General features: G+C 38.8%; 1 protein-coding gene across 2 annotated transcripts in view; it reads right to left on the bottom strand.

Moving 5' to 3' along the window:
- Positions 1-27,497, bottom strand: part of LOC137434331 (ATP-dependent 6-phosphofructokinase, muscle type) — a 153,724-nt gene that overhangs the window by 43,456 nt on the left and 82,771 nt on the right. For both annotated transcript variants that reach the window (XM_078785498.1, XM_078785497.1), the window contains exons 12-14: positions 25,862-25,926; positions 25,622-25,685; positions 18,180-18,326 (exon numbers count right to left, since the gene is read on the bottom strand). In XM_078785498.1, coding sequence (XP_078641624.1) covers positions 18,180-18,326; positions 25,622-25,685; positions 25,862-25,926 — 276 coding nt within the window. The remainder of the gene's footprint in view (positions 1-18,179; positions 18,327-25,621; positions 25,686-25,861; positions 25,927-27,497) is intronic.

Consider the following 27,497-nt stretch of genomic DNA (forward strand, 5'->3'; position numbering starts at 1 on the left):
CAAACCCGCAGGAAGTGCCTCTCACATCAAATGGGGGCATTGGGGTTTTGTTTTTATTTTTGACAACACAAGGCCCACGGGAATAAATGATTCCGATCCTCGTCATGCATAATGAAAGATCATGTTCAGTTGAATCCATACTTTTGTCTAATCATTTATTCCCTTATCCTGTGACCAGGGCACTTTTGGGATTTTTGGGCCACCTGGCAGGATTGGAGCTAAAGGAGACATAGTGAGTTTTATATATGTTTTACAAATAAATGAACCCAACATAATGTTAAAAATTATTAATCAAGGGCGTCATTGCTCCATGTTTATGTCACCAGTTGTTTTGATATACCTGGTAAATGTTCATTTTGATGACGTTTATAATATCTTTGCAGGGTCCCAGTGGAGGAGACGGACCAATAGGTGTACCGGGTCACCTGGGAGATTTGGTAGGTGATGGGTGCAATCAAATGATGTGAATAATGGACCTAACCCTCAATGACGTCAAGACTTAAATTATTATACAGTATATTCCATCAATCATTTATTCTGATAAGGATATCACTACTTTATGATAACTGTTATCACTGCACTATGATATCTTTCGATATCCGAATTATTATTTTCCAAAAAACTTGGAAATTGATGGGACTGAGTTTCAACCACAATATCATCCATGAGCTGAGGAAGTGAAGCAACTTTTCTGTTGCTTTTGTCCACAATCATCTCCGCAGATCTTCGGCTGGATGTTGGCTATCATGTAACATGGTAAAATAGAACCATCAATATCTTTCCTTTAAAACAAGTCTTTTACTGTGGCCTTCAAGGCCTTCAAGATTATTGGAATCTCCCACGATGAAGCTGAGTCTATGGGCCTATCACTTCGCCATTGCAGACAGGTCGTGGTCTATGTCTGCTACTACCTCCTTTCTTCCCCAGGTTTCTGCAAGGCTCACACGGTCCACCATGAAACCCCCTTCTGGTTTAACTACCTAAGTTCTGTATCACTGCTCACCTCCACTCATTTATTCCTCTTTTTCCCCACCTGCCCAACCAACTTCCACATCCTCTTCAATCTCATTCTCCCCTCCAGGTCTTCAAGACAACTGTTCCCCACTATCTCAGATCATCCCCCATCCAAAACCATGATCTTTTCTACCCTCGTTACCCCCACCCCAATCCCTCCTCTTTCCAAATTTCAGTTTTCCCTTCTGAGAGTTTCCTTCTGTATCCATCTTGTCCACACTATGCATCCTCTCCTGACCCTCATTCTCCTCACACCCATTGTTTGTCCAGGTCTGCCTCTGTCTTGGCCTTCAACTATACTGTTGCTGTTTCTCCCCTCTCTCAACTCTTCCTTTTGTCCTGTTGTGTCCTCATTCAACCAGTGTACTAGTACTAGCTCTTCCACGAGCCTCGACTATGCATATAGCCTAGTCAAAAAATCTGAAAATGTGCCTTTATAGAATGATTGAGGCATTTTTGAGTAAAAGCAAACAAACCACTTTTTCTGGGGTAGTTTTTCATGCTGAATATGAATCTGTTGTTTGCCAAGCCCAAAAATGCGTAATTAGGTCACTAATCAAGGTCAAAGGTCAATGAGTGCAAAATTCAATTTTTTTGAAAAAATGCTTTATTTTACATCCCCTATCTGTACATTTCAATTATTTTACAATATTTTGTCTAGTAAGGTTGCTAAAGCTTTTCAAAATCTTATTTTTAAAGGAAAACGTGAGGACACATCTATGCTCATTTGCCTTTATCTCTGTAAGGGGCGACAATTAGTTTTTGCGTAATTTGCTTGCAGTTTAACCTCTAAATGCACAATGGGGCAGAGTTTTTATGCTCCTATTGATGGTCTAGAGATAGATTTTATAAAGACAGAATCTAAATGTCACCGGTAAACAACATAGGTCAAAGGTCAATGAGTGCGAAAGTCTTGCAATGACGTAACAGTTACTTGCACTTGAAACCATCCCTTTCACTCAACAGTGAAAGTGGCTTCATCTTTCTGACCCCAATGCATTTGCCATGTTTGTCAAATCATTTCCATTCAGACAGAGCAGGGTGTTCTTCAATAGACCCTTAATGATGAAGAATGAATCTAATAGCCTAGCATAAGCCATCTAGTTCGTACCCTAGGCATCAGGCATTAAACATTTCAGGAGTACAGGTAAGGGTCTTTTTAAGATTGTTAAAAAATGAAATATAAAATCAAATGAAAGTAAAGGAATGCATTCTTCTTTGGTGAGATACATGTACATACAAATGTGTAATGTATGCTTGACATCTCACATCATAGGCAGGCCTACATACATGTACATTTACCTAACAGTAGCAAAAAGACAGGCAGGGCATGGGCATTGACGATGAGTGCCTAATGCATCTACCACTAATGAATTAGTGATATCGGTTAGATGTTTTGTCTTGAAGAAGCTTTACTTTGTGTCTTTGAGAATAAGATTAAAACCCGGGCCAACACTGCCTGCGCTTATTCGATCATTTAAGGGCTGTTGCAGTATATCATACAACGTTGTAGTTTTCATGGTCAGAACATGCGTGCCTGGTGCTTAGTTTGGTTTCTGTTTCTCCCCTCAGGCCAACCATGGAACCTATTGCCAGCCTCAAGCGACAGCGTGAGGATGTGTCGTTTGAACTTTGTATCATTTGTCAGGGAACTAGCCAGGTCAAAGATACGATTTTCAACCAGACAAACCAGGGTATTGCTGCCATCAGAGAGGCGACCGAGCTCCGATGCAAACTTAGACACTATGAATTTCGATCAGCCGTGGACAGGCTTTCGACTCTCTTTGCAGAGCCTCCAGAAAGTCTCCCCAAACTTAAATGGCATAAGCTATGTTACTCTGCATACACACACAAGGGGAAAATAAATGCTAAGCTAGCCAAGGAACAATCGAAAAACGAAAAAGATCCTGAAAGAAAGAGTGTTTCGGCTGAAGCATGTCCGTTTTTACGCAGTAGTACTACTAAGATGAACTGGACATTGTGTATGTTCTGCCAGAACTTTGACAAGAAGCAGAAGACAAGTCGTGTCACAACCTTCAAAATGAGTAATGAAATTACGGAAAAAGCTAAATTTGTACATAACATCTTAGTCCGTACTACAAATGAGAATGATTTAATCTCAGCTGAGGCATGTTACCATGTTAACTGTCTTAGTAAATTCTTTAGGGATGTCAAAAGGGCGGAAACTGAAAGCAAATCAGCAGACATGGCGATATCATGGTTGTGTCAAGAGCTGCGTCACTCTGCTGAGAAAGGGCACGTATTTGAACTATCTGCAGTGTTCGAGAGGTACAAAGAGTTAGCCAGTGAGTGCGACGGCACAATTCCTACATCGTATCTTAGTAGACTGGGGACTTTTAAAGAAACTTTGTCGAATTGCATTGGGGACATTTATGAATTTCTTGTGCTAAGAAATTTGGCGCCTTCAGAGAAACAAACTTTGCTTCTTCCACGACATTTCAGTCACATACCTCTTTCAGAAATGGTGTGCGGTCAGAACAGTGCAGACTATATTCCCATATTTAGACAACAGGATGATCATTTTCTGTCTTTAGTGCACGTTGCTCTGCAACTCCGCAGTGATATCATGTCACATCCTGCATTCGAAGGTTGCGATGTAAGCGAAAAAGCAGAGTTGACAAGTGTACCACCATCTGTACTCATGTTTGTGAATATCTTGCTTGGAGGCCAAAGTAGTGTCGATGCTGAGTTTGACGAAAGTGAGATGTCTGAAACTGGTTGGGTGAAGAAGACAAGGGTCCTTAGCATTGGACAAGACATGGTCTATGGTGTATGTGGAGACAAGAAGGCACCGCCTAAACACGTTGGAATGGGTATGACGCTGCACCAGTCAACTCGATCAAAGAAATTAGTTGAGCTATTCCATAATGCTGGGCACATAATCAGTTATAACCGGGTTCTTAGGTATGACACTGCCATGGCTGAAAACACTCTGAAAGCGCTTGATCAAGAAACTGGGGCAGTTGTTACCAGCAACCTGGTTTCGGGACGATTTGTGCATTTTTCTGGCGACAATATTGACATCAATGACTCTACCCTAGATGGCAAAAATACATTTCACGCTACTCAGTTAGCTGCCTGGCAGAGGGGGCCATCTGCTGAAAGCGGTCTTGGAGACATCAAACCATCCAATACGTCAACGTTGGATATACCAACAGCAGTTGAAAAGATCCATGAGGTATACATCAACAAGGATACCCTCATTCCCGAGTTTGGTGAGGTTGAAACAGGATGGTTTCTTAGGGAGAAAGATACTGGCAGTGCTCTTCAAGACAGTGAACATCGGGACATGGCATTCTTAGCATCTCGCCAAGGAGAAAGCGAAAGATATTCCTGGACCACGTTCAACCAGTTGCACAGCACTAAGGAGGAACCACCCAAAACTACCATTGGCTATATGCCAATCATAACAGAATGGGATATCTTCCTTGAACACAACAGTCTGCTTCAAGATCTTGGCAAGTTTCCGACACCATCAAAGAAGGTCACAGAAGATGCTGAAAAGTTCATTTGCCATATCTACAAGGAACCATCTGAGAACTGTAATCAAGCCCGCATTAAACTGTTCAACAAATGCCATGCAACGGAGACCCTACCTCCATCTAGTGATGCAGCAAAGTTCCACATAGAGCGTGCAAACTACCAAAGTTACATTTGGAGAGAGGCCAGTAATCCAATGACAGATCTGCCACCGCCGACTGATTGTGGATGGAAACTCGTTGATGACAAGTTGTCACCGGTTCTTACAACTTTACCGTCAATTCCAAAGGGATGCCGAGAACTTACTCAGTGTGGTTGCAAGAAAGGTTGCAGTTCTGATAGTTGCTCTTGTCGGAAGTGGGGGAAACAGTTCTGCACTGAGGCCTGCAAGTGCAATGCCAGTGAAACACCATGTCGAAACAGGCCAAAGTAGGGGGGTGGGGGGGTCAGAGCTTACACAGTTAGGCTAATTGGCATTCCCCTGGATGGCTCCTCCTTCCAGCCAATCAGTCTGACAGACTGCAATTGATTCAGGATTAATTAAGAATACATGTGATAATGATCAACTGCCTGCACTCCAAACATGTTTGCCATGAAGTGCATTTTGCGCCTTGTGCCATGTAAGTGCACTTTGCGCCTTGTGACCGTTAGCCTTAATTAAGTGGCCAATTAGTCAAATATTGACATTTAGTGTAGAAAACAATCTTGCTATTATATAGGACTCAGGTAAACCACTTCACTGATGGTATTTAAGGCAACAATTCAAGTGAATTAAAACAGTATGTCAAAAAACGAAAAGTTGCTTCATTACGGATATATTCACAAAAATCTGATTTTTTCCCTTCACAATTCCCTTTACTTTCATAATTGTGAAAAGCTGTAGTAACCTTACCAGACAAAATACTGTAAAATAATTGAAATGTACAGATAGGTGATGTAAAATAAAACATTTTTTCAAAAATTTTGATTTTTGCACTCATTGACCTTTGACCTTAATTAGTGACCTAATTACGCATTTTTGGGCTTGGCAAACAACAGATTCGTATTCAGCACGAAAAACTACCCCAGAAAAAGTGGTTTGCTTGCTTTTACTCAAAAATGCCTCATGAATTCACGTTTCCCAGAAATTTGCCTAGACTAATACAAAAAAGTCCATCATTCGCCACATTGGAATAAACTGACCACATCTGTATCCCACAATTCTTTGCAGCAAACATGTTAGCTCTGAATTTGTCCCGAATCATGCAAGCTCAGAGAGGAGTAAGATCATTTTTAAGCAGTGAAGCCGCTTCAATATTTGTATATGTCCGTCCATCCATCAAAAATGATGAAAAACCTTTCTAACCCACAATGTTTAATTCTAAAGGGTTCTAAAGGGTAATTCCAAGGGGTTCTAAAGGGTAATTCTAAAAGCTTCTAAAGGGTAAATCTAATGAGTTCTAAAGGGTTCTATAGGTAATTCTAAAGGGGTTTAAAGGGTGATTATAAAGGGTTCTAAAGGGTAATTCTTAAAGGGTTCTAAAGTGTCATTCTAAAGGCTTCTAAATGGTATGTTTCAGGGGTTCTAAAGGGTAATTCTAATGAGTTCTAAAGTGTAAATCTAATGAGTTCGAAAGGGTCATTATAAAGGGTAATTCTAATGAGTTCCAAAGGGTAATTCTAATGAGTTCTAAAGTGTAATTCTAGAGGGTAATTCTAATGAGTTCTAAAGGATAATTCTAATGCGTTCTAAAGGGTAATTCTAATGAGTTCTAAAGGGTAATTCTAATGAGTTCTAAAGGGTAATTCTAATGAGTTCTAAAGGATAATTCTAATGCGTTCTAAAGGGTAATTCTAATGAGTTCTAAAGGGTAATTCTAATGCGTTCTAAAGGGTAATTCTAATGAGTTCTAAAATGTAATTCTAATGCGTTCTAAAGTGTAATTCTAATGCGTTCTAAAGGGCAATTCTAATGCGTTCTAAAGGGTAATTCTAATGAGTTCTAAAGGGTAATTATAATGAGTTCTAAAGGGTAATTCTAATGCATTATAAAGGGTAATTCTAATGAGTTCTAAAATGTAATTCTAATGCGTTCTAAAGTGTAATTCTAATGCGTTCTAAAGGGTAATTCTAATGAGTTCTAAAATGTAATTCTAATGCGTTCTAAAGTGTAATTCTAATGAGTTATAAAGGGTAATTCTAATGAGTTATAAAGGGTAATTCTAATGCGTTCTAAAGGGTAATTCTAATGCGTTCTAAAGGGCAATTCTAATGCGTTCTAAAGGGTAATTCTAATGAGTTCTAAAGGGTAATTCTAATGAGTTCTAAAGGGTAATTATAATGAGTTCTAAAGGGTAATTCTAATGCATTATAAAGGGTAATTCTAATGAGTTCTAAAATGTAATTCTAATGCGTTCTAAAGTGTAATTCTAATGCGTTCTAAAGGGTAATTCTAATGCGTTCTAAAGGGTAATTCTAATGAGTTCTAAAGGGTAATTCTAATGAGTTCTAAAGGGTAATTCTAATGAGTTCTAAAGGGTAATTATAATGAGTTCTAAAGGGTAATTCTAATGAGTTCTGAAAGGGTAATTCTAATGAGTTCTGAAAGGTAATTCTAATGAGTTCTAAAGGGTAATTCTAATGAGTTCTAAAGGGTAATTATAATGAGTTCTAAAGGGTAATTCTAATGAGTTCTAAAGGGTAATTCTAATGCATTCTAAAGGGTAATTCTAATGAGTTCTAAAGGGTAATTCTAATGCATTCTAAAGGGTAATTCTAATGCATTCTAAAGGGTAATTCTAATGAGTTCTAAAGGGTAATTATAATGAGTTCTAAAGGGTAATTATAAATAATGAGTTCTAAAGGGTAATTCTAATGAGTTCTAAAGGGTAATTCTAATGAGTTCTAAAGGGTAATTATAATGAGTTCTAAAGGTTAATTCTAATGAGTTCTAAAGGGTAATTATAATGAGTTCTAAAGGGTAATTATAATGAGTTCTAAAGGGTAATTCTAATGAGTTCTAAAGGGTAATTCTAATGCATTCTAAAGGGTAATTCTAATGAGTTCTAAAGGGTAATTCTAATGCATTCTAAAGGGTAATTCTAATGCATTCTAAAGGGTAATTCTAATGAGTTCTAAAGGGTCATTATAAAGGGTAATTATAATGAGTTCTAAAGGGTAATTATAATGAGTTCTAAAGGGTAATTCTAATGAGTTCTAAAGGGTAATTCTAATGAGTTCTAAAGGGTAATTCTAATGAGTTCTAAAGGGTAATTCTAATGAGTTCTAAAGGGTAATTATAATGAGTTCTAAAGGGTAATTCTAATGCATTCTAAAGGGTAATTCTAATGAGTTCTAAAGGGTAATTCTAATGAGTTCTAAAGGGTAATTCTAATGAGTTCTAATGAGTTCTAAAGGGTAATTCTAATGAGTTCTAAAGGGTAATTCTAATGAGTTCTAAAGGGTAATTCTAATGAGTTCTAAAGGGTCATTATAAAGGGTAATTCTAATGAGTTCTAAAGGGTAATTCTAATGAGTTCTAAAGGGTAATTCTAATGAGTTCTAAAGGGTAATTCTAATGAGTTCTAAAGGGTAATTCTAATGAGTTCTAAAGGGTAATTCTAATGAGTTCTAAAGGGTCATTATAAAGGGTAATTCTAATGAGTTCTAAAGGGTAATTCTAATGAGTTCTAAAGGGTAATTCTAATGAGTTCTAAAGGGTAATTCTAATGCGTTCTAAAGGGTAATTCTAATGAGTTCTAAAGTGTAATTCTAATGCGTTCTAAAATGTAATTCTAATGCGTTCTAAAGTGTCATTATAATGAGTTCTAAAGGGTAATTCTAATGCATTCTAAAGGGTAATTCTAATGAGTTCTAAAGGGTAATTCTAATGAGTTCTAAAGGGTAATTCTAATGAGCTCTAAAGGGTAATTCTAATGAGTTCTAAAGGGTAATTATAATGAGTTCTAAAGGGTAATTCTAATGAGTTCTAAAGGGTAATTCTAATGAGTTCTAAAGGGTAATTCTAATGAGTTCTAAAGGGTAATTATAATGAGTTCTAAAGGGTAATTCTAATGCATTCTAAAGGGTAATTCTAATGAGTTCTAAAGGGTAATTCTAATGAGTTCTAAAGGGTAATTCTAATGAGTTCTAAAGGGTAATTCTAATGAGTTCTCAAGGGTAATTCTAATGCATTCTAAAGGGTAATTCTAATGAGTTCTATAGGGTTCTAAACGGTAATTCTCATGTGTTCTAAAGGGTAATTCTAATGAGTTCTAAAGGGTAATTCTAATGAGTTCTAAAGGGTAATTCTAATGCATTCTAAAGGGTAATTCTAATGAGTTCTAAAGGGTAATTCTAATGAGTTCTAAAGGGTAATTCTAATGAGTTCTAAAGGGTAATTCTAATGAGTTCTAAAGGGTAATTCTAATGAGTTCTCAAGGGTAATTCTAATGAGTTCTAAAGGGTAATTCTAATGAGTTCTAAAGGGTAATTCTAATGAGTTCTAAAGGGTAATTATAATGAGTTCTAATGCATTCTAAAGTGTAATTCTAATGAGTTCTAATGCATTCTAAAGGGTAATTCTAATGAGTTCTAAAGGGTAATTCTAATGCATTCTAAAGGGTAATTCTAATGAGTTCTAAAGGGTAATTCTAATGAGTTCTAAAGGGTAATTCTAATGAGTTCTAAAGGGTAATTCTAAAGGGTAATTCTAATGAGCTCCAACGGGTTCGAAAGGGTAATTCTAAAGGGTAATTCCAAAGAGTTCTAAAGGGTTATTCTAAAGGGTTCTAAGGGGTTCTAAAGGATAATTTTAAAGGGTAATTCTAAAGGGTAATTCTAAAGGGTTCTAAAGGGTATTTCTAATAAGATCTAAAGGGTTCTAAATGTAATTCTAAAGGGTTCTAAAGGTAATTCTAAAGGGTTCTAAAGTGTAATTCTAAAGGATTCTAAAGGGTAATTCTAATGAGTTCTAAAGGGTAATTCTATTGAGTTCTAATGGGTGATTCTAAAGGGTAATTCCAATGAGTTATAAAGGGTAATTCGAAAGGGTAATTCTAATGAGTTCTAAAGGGTAATTCTATTGAGTTCTAATGGGTGATTCTAAAGGGTAATTCTCATGCATTCTAAACGGTAATTCTTATGAATTCTAAAGGGTAATTCTAATGAGCTCTAACGGGTTCGAAAGGGTAATTCTACAGGGTAATTCTAGAGGGTTCCAAAGGGTAATTCTAAAAGGTTCTAAGGGGTTCTAAAGGGTAATTTTAAAAGGTTTTAAAGGGTAATGCTAAAGGGTAATTCTAAAGGGTCCTAAAGGGTATTTCTAATAAGTTCTAAAGGGTTCTAAAGGGTAATTCTAATGCGTTTTAAAGAGTAATTCTAATGGGTTCTAGATGGTTCTAAACGGTAATTCTCATGTGTTATAAAGGGTAATTCTAATTAGTTCTAAATGCTTTTAAAGGGTAATTCTAAAGGGTTCTAAAAGGTAATTCTAAGAGCTTTTAAGGGGTTATAAAGGGTAATTCTAAAGGTTTCTAAAGGGTACGTTTAAGGAGTTCTAAAGGGTAATTATAAAGGGTTATATAGGGTAATTCTAAAGCGCTCTAAAAAGTAATTCTACAGCGTCCTAAAGGGATCTAACGGGGAATTACAAAGGGTTCTAAAGTCTAATTCTAAAGGGTTCTAAAGGGTAATTCTAATGAGTTCTAAAGGGTAATTCTAATGAGTTCTATAGGGTTCTAAACGGTAATTCTCATGTGTTCTAAAGGGTAATTCTAATTAGTTCTAAAGGGTTCTCAAGGGTAATTCTAAAGGCTTCTAAAGGGTAATTCTAAAGGCTTTTAAGGGTATGTTTAAGACTTTAAGGGGTTCTAAAGGGTAATTCCAAAGGCTTCTCAAGGGTACATTTGAGGGGTTCTAAAGGGTAATTTTAAAGGGTTATATCGGGTAATTCTAAGCGGTTCTAAAGGGTAATTCTAATGCATTATAAAGGGTAATTCTAATGCGTTCTAAAGGGCAATTCTAATGAGTTCTAAAGGGTAATTCTAATGAGTTCTAAAGGGTAATTCTAATGAGTTCTAAAGGGTAATTATAATGAGTTCTAAAGGGTAATTCTAATGAGTTCTGAAAGGGTAATTCTAATGAGTTCTGAAAGGTAATTCTAATGAGTTCTAAAGGGTAATTCTAATGAGTTCTAAAGGGTAATTATAATGAATTCTAAAGGGTAATTATAATGAGTTCTAAAGGGTAATTCTAATGAGTTCTAAAGGGTAATTCTAATGCATTCTAAAGGGTAATTCTAATGAGTTCTAAAGGGTAATTCTAATGAGTTCTAAAGGGTAATTCTAATGAGTTCTAAAGGGTAATTATAATGAGTTCTAAAGGGTAATTCTAATGCATTCTAAAGGGTAATTCTAATGAGTTCTAAAGGGTAATTCTAATGAGTTCTAAAGGTTAATTCTAATGAGTTCTAAAGGGTAATTCTAATGAGTTCTAAAGGGTAATTCTAATGAGTTCTAAAGGGTAATTCTAATGAGTTCTAAAGGGTAATTCTAATGAGTTCTAAAGGGTAATTCTAATGAGTTCTAAAGGGTAATTCTAATGAGTTCTAAAGGGTAATTCTAATGAGTTCTAAAGGGTAATTCTAATGAGTTCTAAAGGGTAATTCTAATGAGTTCTAAAGGGTCATTATAAAGGGTAATTCTAATGAGTTCTAAAGGGTAATTCTAATGAGTTCTAAAGGGTAATTCTAATGAGTTCTAAAGGGTAATTCTAATGCGTTCTAAAGGGTAATTCTAATGAGTTCTAAAGTGTAATTCTAATGCGTTCTAAAATGTAATTCTAATGCGTTCTAAAGTGTCATTATAATGAGTTCTAAAGGGTAATTCTAATGCATTCTAAAGGGTAATTCTAATGAGTTCTAAAGGGTAATTCTAATGAGTTCTAAAGGGTAATTATAATGAGCTCTAAAGGGTAATTCTAATGAGTTCTAAAGGGTAATTATAATGAGTTCTAAAGGGTAATTCTAATGAGTTCTAAAGGGTAATTCTAATGAGTTCTAAAGGGTAATTCTAATGAGTTCTAAAGGGTAATTATAATGAGTTCTAAAGGGTAATTCTAATGCATTCTAAAGGGTAATTCTAATGAGTTCTAAAGGGTAATTCTAATGAGTTCTAAAGGGTAATTCTAATGAGTTCTCAAGGGTAATTCTAATGCATTCTAAAGGGTAATTCTAATGAGTTCTAAAGGGTAATTCTAATGAGTTCTAAAGGGTAATTCTAATGAGTTCTAAAGGGTAATTCTAATGCATTCTAAAGGGTAATTCTAATGAGTTCTAAAGGGTAATTATAATGAGTTCTAAAGGGTAATTCTAATGAGTTCTAAAGGGTAATTATAATGAGTTCTAAAGGGTAATTCTAATGCATTCTAAAGGGTAATTCTAATGAGTTCTAAAGGGTAATTCTAATGAGTTCTCAAGGGTAATTCTAATGCATTCTAAAGGGTAATTCTAATGAGTTCTAAAGGGTAATTCTAATGAGTTCTATAGGGTTCTAAACGGTAATTCTCATGTGTTCTAAAGGGTAATTCTAATGAGTTCTAAACGGTAATTCTCATGTGTTCTAAAGGGTAATTCTAATGAGTTCTAAAGGGTAATTCTAATGAGTTCTAAAGGGTAATTCTAATGCATTCTAAAGGGTAATTCTAATGAGTTCTAAAGGGTAATTCTAATGAGTTCTAAAGGGTAATTCTAATGAGTTCTAAAGGGTAATTCTAATGAGTTCTCAAGGGTAATTCTAATGAGTTCTAAAGGGTAATTCTAATGAGTTCTAAAGGGTAATTCTAATGAGTTCTAAAGGGTAATTCTAATGAGTTCTAAAGGGTAATTCTAATGAGTTCTAAAGGGTAATTATAATGAGTTCTAATGCATTCTAAAGTGTAATTCTAATGAGTTCTAATGCATTCTAAAGGGTAATTCTAATGAGTTCTAAAGGGTAATTCTAATGCATTCTAAAGGGTAATTCTAATGAGTTCTAAAGGGTAATTCTAATGAGTTCTAAAGGGTAATTCTAATGAGTTCTAAAGTTTAATTCTAATGCATTCTAAAGGGTAATTCTAATGCATTCTAAAGGGTAATTCTAAAGGGTAATTCTAATGAGCTCCAACGGGTTCGAAAGGGTAATTCTAAAGGGTTATTCTAAAGGGTTCTAAGGGGTTCTAAAGGATAATTTTAAAGGGTAATTCTAAAGGGTAATTCTAAAGGGTAATTCTAAAGGGTAATTCTAAAGGGTAATTCTAAAGGGTTCTAAAGGGTATTTCTAATAAGATCTAAAGGGTTCTAAATGTAATTCTAAAGGGTTCTAAAGGTAATTCTAAAGGGTTCTAAAGTGTAATTCTAAAGGATTCTAAAGGGTAATTCTAATGAGTTCTAAAGGGTAATTCTATTGAGTTCTAATGGGTGATTCTAAAGGGTAATTCTAATGAGTTATAAAGGGTAATTCGAAAGGGTAATTCTAATGAGTTCTAAAGGGTAATTCTATTGAGTTCTAATGGGTGATTCTAAAGGGTAATTCTAATGCATTCTAAACGGTAATTCTTATGAATTCTAAAGGGTAATTCTAAAGGGTAATTCTAATGAGCTCTAACGGGTTCGAAAGGGTAATTCTACAGGGTAATTCTAGAGGGTTCCAAAGGGTAATTCTAAAAGGTTCTAAGGGGTTCTAAAGGGTAATTTTAAAAGGTTTTAAAGGGTAATGCTAAAGGGTAATTCTAAAGGGTCCTAAAGGGTATTTCTAATAAGTTCTAAAGGGTTCTAAAGGGTAATTCTAATGCATTCTAAAGAGTAATTCTAATGGGTTCTAGATGGTTCTAAACGGTAATTCTCATGTGTTATAAAGGGTAATTCTAATTAGTTCTAAATGCTTTTAAAGGGTAATTCTAAAGGGTTCTAAAAGGTAATTCTAAGAGCTTTTAAGGGGTTATAAAGGGTAATTCTAAAGGTTTCTAAAGGGTACGTTTAAGGAGTTCTAAAGGGTAATTATAAAGGGTTATATAGGGTAATTCTAAAGCGCTCTAAAAAGTAATTCTACAGCGTCCTAAAGGGATCTAACGGGGAATTACAAAGGGTTCTAAAGTCTAATTCTAAAGGGTTCTAAAGGGTAATTCTAATGAGTTCTAAAGGGTAATTCTAATGAGTTCTATAGGGTTCTAAACGGTAATTCTCATGTGTTCTAAAGGGTAATTCTAATTAGTTCTAAAGGGTTCTCAAGGGTAATTCTAAAGGGGTTCTAAAGGGTAATTCTAAAGGCTTCTAAAGGGTAATTCTAAAGGCTTTTAAGGGTATGTTTAAGACTTTAAGGGGTTCTAAAGGGTAATTCCAAAGGCTTCTCAAGGGTACATTTGAGGGGTTCTAAAGGGTAATTTTAAAGGGTTATATCGGGTAATTCTAAGCGGTTCTAAAGGGTAATTATAATGTGTTATAAAGGGTAATTCTAAGCGGTTCTAAGGGCTTTGAAAGGGTACATATAAGGGGTTCTAAAGGGTTATTATAATGGGTTATAAAGGGTAATTCTAAAGGGTTCTAATGGGTACTTTTAATGGGTCTAAAGGGTCATTATAATGGATTATAAAGGGTAATTATAAAAGGTTCTAAAGGGTACTTTTAAGGGGTTCTAAAGTGTAATTATAATGGATTATAAAGTGTAATTCTAAAGGGTTTTTTGTAAATTGGAAATCATTCCAAACAGGAAAATTACTGTTTTTAGCAACGTTCATCAAGAACACAAACAACAAGCACAAATAACTAATGTAACGTGTTAAATAAGGCGGTGTGTAAGACACTATCAACGGCGGCGAAAGCCTTCCATTTAGCATTTTCACAACCCTTCCGTTTAGTACTACTTGGCCAAAATGTTACAGCATTTAAACTCATCACAACCAATCAAATTTGCTGCTTCTTATCCCCGCCCATGTCATTGTTTCTCAAGTTTTTAGTTTATTTTTGTTCCCCAGGGAGTGGAGGGGCGAAGAGGAGAAACTGGTGTACCAGGACCCAAAGGCATACCTGTGAGTACTCTCAACAGTCAACCATAAACAGAGAGTTCCACAGTTAAGAACGATCGGACTTGCGAGCGGGTCTTACGCAAATGATCACACTCGATTCTTCGCAAGACTTTGACATTTAAAGGGGTCATTCTGTCTGCCATGCAGGGTGTTCCAGGCATCCGTGGATTCCTCGGTTTTCCAGGAACAAAGGGAGATGCGGTAAGGATTTCCAAAATGCTGCATTTTCCACCATACAGGAGAAATTATTACTTGCAAAATCAATAATCTTTATTGATTGGTAGGTACCCTTTGTCATGGATTTATTGATTGCTAGGCACCATAAGTGATGGAATTAATTGTTGGTAAGTACCCTTTTCATGGATTTATTTATTGGTAGGTACCATTAATGATGGAATTAATGATTGATAGGTACCCTTTGTCATTGATTTATTGATTGGTAGGTACCATTAGTGATGGAATTAATTGTTGGTAGGTACCCTTTGTCATGGATTTATTTATTGGTAGGTACCCTTTGCTATGGATTTATTGATTGGTAGGTACCCTTTATCATGGATTTATTGATTGGAAGGTACCATTAGTGATGGAATTAATGATTGATAGGTACCTTTTGTCATTGATTTATTGATTGGTAAGTACCCTTTTCATGGATTTATTTATTGGTAGGTACCATTAATGATGGAATTAATGATTGATAGGTACCCTTTGTCATTGATTTATTTATTGGTAGGTACCCTTTGCTATGGATTTATTGATTGGTAGGTACCCTTTGTCATGGATTTATTGATTGGAAGGTACCATTAGTGATGGAATTAATGATTGATAGGTACCCTTTGTCATTGATTTATTGATTGGTAGGTACCCTTTGTCATGGATTTATTGATTGGAAGGTACCATTAGTGATGGAATTAATGATTGATAGGTACCCTTTTCATGGATTTATTTATTGGTAGGTACCATTAATGATGGAATTAATGATTGATAGGTACCCTTTGTCATTGATTTATTGATTGGTAGGTACCCTTTGCTATGGATTTATTGATTGGAAGGTACCATTAGTGATGGAATTAATGATTGATAGGTACCCTTTGTCATTGATTTATTGATTGGTAGGTACCATTAATGATGGAATTAATGATTGATAGGTACCCTTTGTCATTGATTTATTGATTGGTAGGTACCCTTTGCTATGGATTTATTGATTGGTAGGTACCATTAATTATGGAATTAATGATTGATAGGTACCCTTTGTCATTGATTTATTGATTGGTAGGTACCCTTTGTCATGGATTTATTGATTGGAAGGTACCATTAGTGATGGAATTAATTGTTGGTGGGTACTCTTTGTCATGGATTTATTGATTGGAAGGTACCATTGGTGATGTAATTAACTGTTTTGGTAGGTACCCTTTGTCATGGATTTATTGATTGGTAGATACCATTAGTGATGGAATTAATTGTTGGTAGATACCCTTTGTCATGGATTTATTGATTGGTAGGTACCATTAGTGATGGAATTAATGATTGATAGGTACCCTTTGTCATGGATTTATGGATTGTTAAGTATGCTTTGGTGTGTGATTGGTGTAAAGTCCGTCACACCTATAACGATGATGATAAAGATAGAAATCTGGTGGCTATCTTTGAGAACTCTCAAAATTATTTATTTTTTGCTGCTAGCACTAAAATGTTGAAGGCCCCTCGCCAATCAGTGGCTGTGTTTATATGTAAATTCAGGCCCGCATGCATTTTGTCAACAATATGGAGAAAGAGAAGCACCGGCAACTTTCCACCTACATTATTGAACCCTACCTTGTTTAAATGTCATACACCTGTATTAGTCCTCCCTTCCACGGCAACAGGAGACTATATCCTTGTATATACCTTCTGCCATCTTGGAGGATAAAGGAAGTGCGTGTTGATTGACACTTGATAAACCTTCTCTCGAGGATCTTTTCCGTTGTGGTGTGATAGCTCCTAGAAATAATATATGTGCTTGAAGTTATTGATGGTTATCATTACCCTCGCCAGAAGAGAGGGTATTGCATTTGAGTCCGTTTGTCTGTTTGTTTCTTTGTCCGCACAGACTAAATATGATTTTCTCTGCAACCGTTGGTTGTAGAGAAACAATTTCCCGATTGACAGGAAATTTTCACCATAAGTGCAACTCCACCTGTAGAATATTTAATAATAATTATGACGTCATAGGTCACGTGGTACGGGCGCCATCTTGGAAAAACCAAAAAAAATTGCACCTCTATATCTCCGAAAGCGCTGCATAGATAAAATTGACAAATGGCTCATTGTAAAGAACTCTCCATGGGGAATAACAGGATAAATTCATCGGTTCCTCTGTTATGACGTCATAATTCGACAAGTGCAAAACTTCATCTGATGAAGATGAAATTTCTTGAGCATAATCTAGAGATAAATTGGTGGAGAAAAAAAGGGATGATGACGTCATCAGTCAGGTGGTTCGGTCGCCATATTTGTTTTAACACAAAAGCCTTAAAAACCACTAAAAACACATCCTGGTGAGGGTCTGCAATCTCTGATTGCTCTTGTAGTTGTAATCAGGGCCTCAATGTGTTATTTTGAACACACTATATGATTACTATTTCTGCACTAATGGAGTTGCACTGTGCTTGTTATAAATAATATATTTTAATGTTCTCTTGTATCAATTTTACACCTCATGGTTTCATTATCATGATCAGTTTACATTTATATGAAAAGAAACAATGCTGCATGAACATCAACCACCCAACAACCGTTATTGAGCCAATTCCTGACCACACTGGCAAATTAGCTCCAAGAATTACCGAACGACCTATAATTTGCAGGAATTGAAACAGGAATGTCATTTGTATCCCGTGCGTGTTCCAACGCACCAGTTACCAAACTCAGGAGTAATACCAATTAAATCCTCCAAGGTTAATGAAGTAGCCAAAACCGTCAGCCAGGTATAATCGTGCGACCATGTCCCTGAGAAATAACTAATGAGACATATGAGAACAAGGAACAAAATTCAAACACAATAGAACTACACACTTAATAAATACAAAATATTTATCTTGCTATAATTCACCAAATGTCCGTCCATCTGTCTGTCTGTCTGTCCGTCCGTCCGTTCCCAGGTACCGCAAAAACGGCTGAACCGATCGCAACGAAATTTTGGGTGGGTAATCCTGGGACCCCCTGGAGTAAAATACGCTGTATTGTTTTTCCAATTTCAGCTTTGGTCTCCAGCATTTTCAGGTTTGGACTCCCACCTAACGTTATTGTCTCGGGTGCCGCAAAAACGGCTGCACCGATCGCAACGATACACCTCCATGCCCGTGGGATTCCCACGGGTAACCCCACTAGTATATATATATTAGAGAAAAAGGGGATTTAATGTTGAAAACAAAACAAAGAAAATTGCAACAATAAAGTTAGTCCTCTTTTTCATCTAAGTTCTACAAATACAAGAATTGGAAAACACATTGAAAAAAGATATAAAAAGCAAATGAGCAGAAAAAAGAGGTTATATTCCAGAATTATTATTTTTTCCCCAGAAAAAAATTAATAAACAATTTAAGAGTATTGTAGAGAAAATAAACAGGATAGATGAAATCATCACTAACCTCTCCTTTACTGAGTCCCTCAAAACCATCATGGATGACGCACATGGAGTGACCCTCCTTAATGCCACAGCGTACGGCGGCTCTCACCGCTGCATTCATTCCAGCTGCCGGTGCACCCACGTTCATAATTCCAATACGGAAACCACTCTGTAAGATATAATAAAACATGCCGGCATATTGCAGCATCGAGTACATCTAAAGAGCAGAACTCTGCTCTAGTTCCTTAAACTAATAATATACACACTCACGCACACAAAGAGTGGGAGATGAGAGGTTGAGGGATAAAGAGAGGGAAAACTAGGGACCAGGAGTACATATACAGCACTAAATTATACTTCATGGTGTATCTATTCTCAAGAAAGGTTCACCAAACAAGGTGCATCATGGCATTTTCTATGGCTTCTGCCTTACCAGAATTGTAAGGCTTTAATCTTTTGATAGTCCCCTGACACATTTTGCCTATTTGGCAGTGTTGTTTAATTTAACCATGACGAAAAGACTTTAGACAGCTATGAATTACAAGCCTAACACTAACTAATTTTGTGACACTAACTAAATTAACTAAACATGCCTCCCAGGGGCCTCAGGCACAAGTATGGCCGACATCGGCCAAAATAGTTAGTTGGAGAATCGTAAAATCAGTAGTAGAGTTAGTAGTAGAGTTAGAGGATAAAATAGTAAGAGGAGTTAGTGAACAGCAAACAAAACAGGAGACCAAGACCCTAGGTCTGCTTCTCACCCACAACTGGTGGGGTTGGTGAACATTCAGTATTCTATCTTATGGCCTTGCTCCTGCCTTCCCTTCCTTAGTCTTCCTCCAGACTGCCCAGGTCATTAAGTTCACCTTCATTCCTTCATCCCTCTACTCCCTCACATGTGGAAACGACTCCCTGTCATATATGTTGTTGTTGTTGTTGTTGTTATCGTTATATAGCCCTGGACAGTTCTCTCGAATAAGCCCACGACACGAAGACAGCACATCGATTTTGCAGGAGCGACCCAGAGATCCTCCACATCCAGGATGGTGTACCCCCGCCTTCTTGAATTCAGGGCCATGACAGAGAGAAAGAGAAGGAGAGAAAGAGAAGGAGAGAAAGAGAAGGAGAGAAAGAGAGAAAGATAGAGAGAAAGAGAGAGACAGAGACAGAGACAGAGACAGGGACAGGGACAGGGGGAAAGGGACAAGAGGGAAAGGGCCGCTCCATGGGGACTGATCGGCTCTCTGACCATGACTGCGCCGCCCTGACGAATCCGGGCAGCAGTGAAGAATGGGGAAGATTTGGCCCCCGACTTACTTTGGGGGGGGGGGGGGGGGGGTAGTATAACGACCACAAAGAGGAATCCCTGATAGTTGTTGTCATGTCCGTTGTCTCGTGCTCTTCATTCCAGGCCTTAAAGAGTGCTGCCCATCATCACCTCATGCTTTCCCTTATGGTTAAATCCACCCCTGCTCTGTTCTACTCTTGCTGACCACTTCTCCATCCCCTTTTCCCAACTCTTCCCTTTCTTCCACTCATGTTCGATATGTTTGTCAGCTTGTGTTCCACTTTGATCCTCTGTCAGTCCATGAACCTGATGCCTGGTATCGTTTAACTAATTCATGAGATTAGACTTCTGCAATAAAGCCAACACACAATGTACTCCAGATGCGTGAAAAGATGTGTTTCGTGATCATTTGTATTTCCCATAGCATTTGACAATTGTTTTGTCTTTATTGCTTTTTCTCATTTTTACTTAATTAGATCAAATAATAGTTACAAAAGGACATAAATGATAACATCACATTTCATAAACTGAATGTTGTACTTTTTTTTTTTTTTTTTTTTTTTTTTTGTATACAAGATCGAGGCTCGTGAAAGAGCGAACATTAATCACACAGAAAGACAAACCGACACATAAAACATATAACATCGGGAGCGGTAGACAAGATGGGGAGAGAGGGGGAAGGACACAAACACAACATTTGAGAGCAGGGACCGAGAGACATGGAGACATCGAGAGATCTGAGAGAGGGCGAGGGCTTTGGGGGGGGGGGGGCATGGGAAGGGGGCGGTGGGAGAGGTATAAAACATATGGACACTGCCAGGACTTCCAGGAAAGAAGTTGGAATTTCAAACAAGGTGGATCTGGGGTGAATTAGCAGGGGTAGAAAAGATCAAGGTTTTGGATGGGGGAAGATAAGACATGGTGGTGAACAGCTGTTTTAAAGACCTGGAGGGAGGAGTGGGATTGAAGGGAGAGTGGGAGTTTGTTCCAGAGGCGGGAGAAAAGAGGAATGAAGGAGTGAAGGTGAGCAGAGAGTCGAGATTTTGGCAGTTTAACCATCAGAGGCTTGCTGGCAGATCTTGTGCGACCTGTAGGAATATTTGGGGGACAGAGCACAGAGAGAGCTGGGGGAGCAAGGCCGGAGAGGAGTCGGTAGAAGACAGAAAGACCACCTACCTGCCTGCGGTGAGTGAGTGAAAGGCCCTCAGAGATAGCTTCATCACGGGAGATTCCAATGATTCTGAAGGCTTTGGTTTCAACAGCGTGAAGCCGAGCTAGGTGTGAGGCAGGAGCACCAGCCCATAGGGGAGAACAGTATTCCATTGAGCTGCGGATGAAAGCCTTGTATGTGGTGAGGAGCTCAGGTGTGCCTAGGAAGGACTTCGCACGACGGAGGATGCCCAGTCGGCGACTGGCTTTGCAGGCCAGCTTGGAAATGTGGTTTTCCCAAGAAAGATCATGGCAGATAGTGAGACCCAAAAGCTTGAGCGACAGAACTTCTTGGAGAGGAGTTCCTCATGGAGAGAAGTTCCTACTTCCTCATGTTATTAGGAATAGAGTGTCAATATTGATTGAATGAATGAATGAATGAATGTGAATGAATGAATGATCGTTTTAAGGCCATTTTCCCCGCTAGAGCGGGGGTTAGCCTTGCGGGCCCCATGACAATCATGGTTCCCTGTTTGAGGCAATCCTTTTATGGCCGGATGCCCTTCCTGACGCCAACCCTTGGTCACGCTCTTATGATGCGCAGGGATACGGTGCACCTATTCTAAACCGGGGTACACACCGGGATCATTCATCCCAGCAAGCTGGTACTCAATTTGCCGACCTCGGAAGGATGACAGGCTGAATCAACCCCCCTAGCGTTAACTCAGCGATTGACCGGGATTCGAACCCAGGATCCTAGGATCCCAAGCCGGCACCCTAACCGCTAAGCCAACACCAGGTGTAAATATGTCAATATTAACCACCGTTTAGAGGCCATTTTTCGCGGGGGTTGGCCTTTTTCGGGGACCGTGGTTGTTGTTGTTTTTTGGTCCCCTTTTTGAAGCAATGTTTTACGGCCGGATGCCCTTCCTGCCGCCAACCCTGTTTGTCACCTTTTTACGACACACAGGGAATTACCAGTGAACTGGTACTCAATTTGCCGACCTTGGAAGGATGACAGGCTGAGTCAACCCCCCTGGCGTTAATTCAGCGATCGACCGGGATTCGAACCCAGGATCCTTGGTTATCCTAAGCTGGCACCCTAGCCGCTAGCCCAACACCAGGCTTAATGGCTACAGCGGGGGTTACCTTATTTTGATGAACCGCTTGATATGGAAAATGCGGAAGATAGGGTATATATTGATTTACTAGACTCACTTGATTATGGAGTTTCTGTTGCTGGTAAAAGTAAGAAGAATGAGAAGGAGAAACATATTCTTGATACCAGGAAATATGTCAATATTGATTGTGAAAAATAATTTTCGTGTCTCCTTCATAAGTATGCCCGAATTTCTGAAGCATAAGGCAAAGGATTCTGGGTGATAGACTCATCCACTGTCAGCCTCCATGGTACAACATAGGCTTGTGTCTCATAAATGGCATCTCATTGGCTGTTATCCAATGTAAGCACGATACACACTGAGGCACTGAATTATTCATTAAGAAGTCTCCATGCCTTCCTGCCAAGGTTAAATTGCACTCCAGCACAAAAAGCATCCTTGTCTCGCTTCAGAAAAAAACCCCACTAATCATACGCTGGTGTTAGTTTAACCATTAAAATGGCAGTTGGCATCACATTTAAATGATTCCCAAAAAAGTATATTTATTGTGGTTCTTGGGAGATACTTTGGCAACATTTCTGCCATTAAATCTGGTCCCAACACAGAAAAGCATGGATTAATTATTTGCAAGATTGAGGCTTTTGCAAGAGGGAAGTGACAGAGAATTGTGGGCCCAAAGTTGGACACAATAAGCAAAGGAATGAATGAGCAGGAAAAGAGGAAAGAGAGGAGGGAGAATACAATAACCTGTAAGTGAGTGGGTCCGGTTCGGTTAGGGAGTTAGATAAGGTGCAAAAAGATTGTGCGTAGCTGGTAGGGATGGCGATCGACATGCAATGATAGTGCACCACTTGGCTGAAGTTCTGGTAGGAAGCATGGGATTAAATAGCCTCAGAAAGGCTGCTCCATAAATGGGAGAAATGAGGAATAAAAAAGTGGAGGTTGACAGAATGCCTGGATTTTTGGAGTTTAACCAGGAAGGATTACTGGAAAACGCATGCATCCTTGAGGATCTGGGGATGGTCCAGAGCTACAAGAGCATATAGAGCTAGATTGGAGAATTGAAGATAAAAGGGAGATAATTCACTGACCTACAGTGCATTCAGAAAGTATTCAGACCCTGTCACTTTTTTCACATTTTGTTATGTTGCAGCCTTATGCTGAAATCGTTTAAATTCATTTTTTCCCTCATCAATCTACACTCAATACCCCATACTGACAAAGAGAAAACAGGATTTAGAAAGTTTTGCAAATTTATTAAAAAGAAAAAACCGAAATATCACATTGACATAAGTATTCAGACCCTTTGCTATGACTCTTGAAATTTAGCTCAGGTGCCTCCCATTTCTCTTGATCATCTTTGAGATGTTTCTACACCTTGATTGGAGTCCACCTGTGGTAAATTCAATTGATTGGACATGATTTGGAAAGGCACACACCTATCTATATAAGGTCTCACAGCTGACAATGCATATCAGAGCAAAAACCAAGCCATGAGGTCGAAGGAAATGCCTGCAGAGCTCAGAGACAGGATTGTGTCGAGGCACAGATCTGGGGAAGCCTACAAAAAAAATTTCTGCTGCATTGAAGGCTCCCAAGAGCACAGTGGCCTCCATAATTCTTATATGGAAGAAGTTTGGAACAATCAGGACTCTACCGAGAGCTGGCCGCCCGGCCAAACTGAGCCATCGGGGGAGAAGGGCCTCGGTAAGAGAGGTGACCAAGAACCCGATGGTCACTCTGGCTGAGCCCCAGAGATCCTGTGTGGAGATGGGAGAAACTTCCAGAAGGACAACCATCACTGCAACACTCCACTGATCTGGGATTTATGGCAGAGTGGCCAGACGGAAGCATCTCCTCAGTGAAAGACACATGAAAGCCCACAGAATCTTGTTTCTGACAGTCTGAGAGTCCTTTAGGTGCTTTTTGCAAACTCCAAGCGCCCAGCTTATACGGGAGTTTTTGCAAACTCCCAGCTTATATGGGAGAGCAGTTCTCCATTAAGCTACATGCAAAGGCTTTGTCAGCTAAGAGTAGTACTGATTTTCCAAGGGAAGGCTTGGAACGACGGAGTATGCCTCGTCTCCAACTAGCTTTGGAGGCAGCTTTGCTTGTATGGTTGGCCCAGGATAGGTCATGGCTAATAGTGGGGCTTAGAACTTCTAGAGAGTGAACATTTCCAATGGCTGATTGTGGAAATAGATACGTTGGTCAGTTTGATGAACCTGCTGGAGCCAAAGGTTGAGAAACACTTCCAAATCAGCAGAGTGACACAGCTGCTGTTGGCCTGTCAGTGGGATAGGGTACTGTACCCTACAATATGGAGTTGTCTTCAAAAAGGAAAATAAGAATTTATAGAGCATCAAATAGGTCGTTTATGTCAATGAGAAACAAAACTGGGCCCAAAACTCTTCCTTGGGAAACTCCAGCCTCCACTGATAAAGGTTTTATAAAGAGCAACACTTTCACTAAGTGAGTAGAGGAAGTCATAAAATGAGGGATGTAGGTGGTATGGTACAGGAGGCCAGATCGGGTTAATGCCGAGATGTATCCAAGAAGATGGCCATGACCTCTTGTTTGAGATTTAGCACCTCCAAATATTGCTGAATGCTAAGAGATGAGCAGCAGAATGTCCAGAGTTAAATGACCAGGATGGAATCCAAATGGATGATCAGAGATCAGATCTTATAAAAGAGGAAATACAAGACATCAGCAGTAATGATGCCTTCCATGAATTTACTTATAATTGGAAGCAAGCTTACTGAGCTGTAGTTGATAGAATCTATTTTTGCAAAATTCATGTGGACGGGAGCGGTGTTTGACGACTTTCATTCTGCCAGAAGTTGGGCAAAGTTTAAGGGGCACACTGAAGAATGTATACAGTGGAGAGAACAACAGCAGAGCAGCATTTGAGAGCCATCTGGTGCCATCTGGGCCCAGCGCTGAATCAGGGTCAAGGTTAAACATAACTTCCTCTACCTTCTCAGGTGAGGACATAAGGTTCAATAGATATTGGGTATGAGGGGGTAAGATGACGACAGAGAAGGAAGGGCTGGATACATGACATTTGGAGGTAAACACATAGTTTGCACATTCTGCCTTATCACGGGCATATTCTGGAGTGATGCCATTTGAGGTGACGGAGGTGATGGAAGGGGAGCATACAGCAGAGATCGATTTAACAAGGTGCCACCATGACTTTGAGGAAGGAGACTGGTTGACGAGTTCAGCCTTGCGATTAGCAGATTATGTTTTGTAGGTTGCCTCGGGATGCATATACACTTGTTGCGATCCTACGGAATGAACTAAAGTTACCCTCAGTCAGATTAGCTTTCCATGTTGAAAAAGGAAACAGCTTAAACTCAACTGCCTCCCCACAGTATTCAATGTGGATGATGGATAAGGCCTATTAGATGGATAGGATTGGCACAGGTGGGATGGGAAAAACTGGTGCATAAGAGAAATAAGCTTTTGCAAAAGTATTCCCAGGCAGAATCAACATCAGATTCTGTCGATGTGGTATCCCAATCCTTTTGCGATCTCAGATTGCAAATCTAGCCAGTTGGCCTGTGAAAACAGCCGCATCCTGCATCGTTGAGTTCGCTGTCTTACAATAGACAGGGAGATGTAGCTTTGGCTAGAACATGATCAGATAAGCTAAGAGGGGCAGAGTAGGAACAGGAAAGATTGGATGGAATGTTAGGCGTTATCTCTCAGGTTTAGCAGTGAGAGGAAGTATCAGTTAACCAGGTTGGGAAGTTTACAGATTTGGTTAAACCCACAGAGTCCCAGAAGACCTTTACTGCAATGTCATTTTGCGTGGTGAACTTAGTGATGGAAAATGTCATATTTTTTTGCCAAAAATAGATTTGGTTCAAAATTAACACGATCAACTCAAGAACAAACCTTCTTCTGAACTTCGCCCTTGTGAGCCAAAAGTTGGTAGGTTCTGAAGTTGCTCTGAAAACTTCTGCAAAGGACATGGACAGATAAAGGGGGAAAATGTCAAGATAAAAGAAAAGGATACCAAGAAATCATGCAAAAGGCAGAACAACATTGTCATAAAGGACTGCACACGTTAAACTCATGCGGACATGGAACCAAAGGCCAATTCAGGAAGGAAGAGAGATCCTCTCTGATTATTACCTGCCACGAAGTTGAATTGCTGTATCAAATTGACCTTCATTCATTGCTTTTTGAACGTCTTTGGTCTGCAAAAAAGGAATGCTATTTTAGGTGCACTCATGAAAAGTCAACATGAACCCCAAGGATGTTGCAGGCTTAAAAATTCAGGAAGGAAGAGAGATCCTATCTGTCGAGCACACTTGAGACGGGCATTGGTTGCCTTAGAAATGTGAGATCTGTTGTTGCAAGCTGCACACTAAAGTCTCTGAAGCATCCAAAGTACTCATCACTTTAGATATATTGGGGAATGAAAAAGTTTGCCTTAAATTGGAAAACTCACACACGTTGCTGGGAGTTGCGGGGGAAGAAGGTAGAGTTTGGCTAACACTGCTTTGAAAATACAAATCAAAGAGAGTAACATCGGTGGCGAGTTGCCCTGGCACGCGACCATTCATTCCTTCAGGATTGGGGGAAAGACTATGTTACTCATCCTCATGGATAGGGCAGCCGTATTAAATTCTAGGAATGCCCCGGGCAGGCAAAAGTTATATCAGGACATATGTGCTGAGAATGAACTTTAGATGCGGACATGGAACCAAAGGCCAAGTTGTAAAGATGATGCGCCATTATAATTAGTTTACAGTAACATGGTGAAAGTTGAAAGCTTCGGTTACATCTTAGTAAGCATAAACTCTAAGATGCCTGAACAGCTGCACAACTTCCCGGGTTCGGTTGGCTTGACCTGTCCCCCATTGAAAGGTACTGCGGCCAAAGGCAGTTATAATCACTCCAGGGACATTTGTGTTTCCAAAAGCCACAACATCCACAGCTAGGACTGCTGCTCGGGCTGTTTCGCATCCATTAGACAGGTCTTAAAAGTCATTGGAATTTTACTTTTGGGAGTTTATGTTATGAATTTGCTGACAGTGTTGATACGCTTTACATTGCTCAAGCTAACGTAAATTGCATTCAGAAAATACCGCTCCATGCTATATTCCTCGTCATAGGAGAGAAATAAAAATTTTCCTGGAATCTCAGAAAGTTATCGTACAAGTTTATTTTAAAGAATCAAAGCATGATGTTTCCGTACTATTATAGAACTATAGTATCAGATTTGGCAGCATGTGACATCATGGCCCACAAACACATCTAGAAATGGCATTTCTTATTGACAGCCGAGTTTTTAAAATCCCAGATAACTTTATTCTGTAGAGTGTAGACACAGGATAAAGCTCAGGAAGCTCAGTGAAGGCATTGGGCCAAGTGTTATTCTCTGCGCTCAACTGCCCTAAAACAATCATCTTGGTAGGGCTGCCCAGGGCAGTGGGAATCCTGGCCCAACACTGCACTCCCTGAAGTTTCCATGGCATTCCCATTGAAGTCAAATTGTGGTGTTAGCTCCATGCTTCTTTGCTGCGAGAGTAGTTGGCGGAGTTTTGAAAGGCAATGGTGCGGCAGGGTGAGGGAGTCAAAGCATTACTGGAAGTTTAGGCCAATGACAATACGCAAGCTCAGATGGAGTCCTCCATGAGAATTAAGACAATTTACAGTAAGATTGCGGAGGAGCAGAGATTATTAAGGGGAATGGTAGGATGTGCCTTGAGGAGGCAAGTGTTCGAAAGAAAACAGATTCAACAGAAAGAATATATATCCTCCC

This window comes from Myxine glutinosa, chromosome 10 (genome assembly GCF_964187855.1).
Source record: "Myxine glutinosa chromosome 10, kmMyxGlut1.1, whole genome shotgun sequence".
In the NCBI taxonomy this organism is placed as follows: domain Eukaryota; kingdom Metazoa; phylum Chordata; class Myxini; order Myxiniformes; family Myxinidae; genus Myxine; species Myxine glutinosa.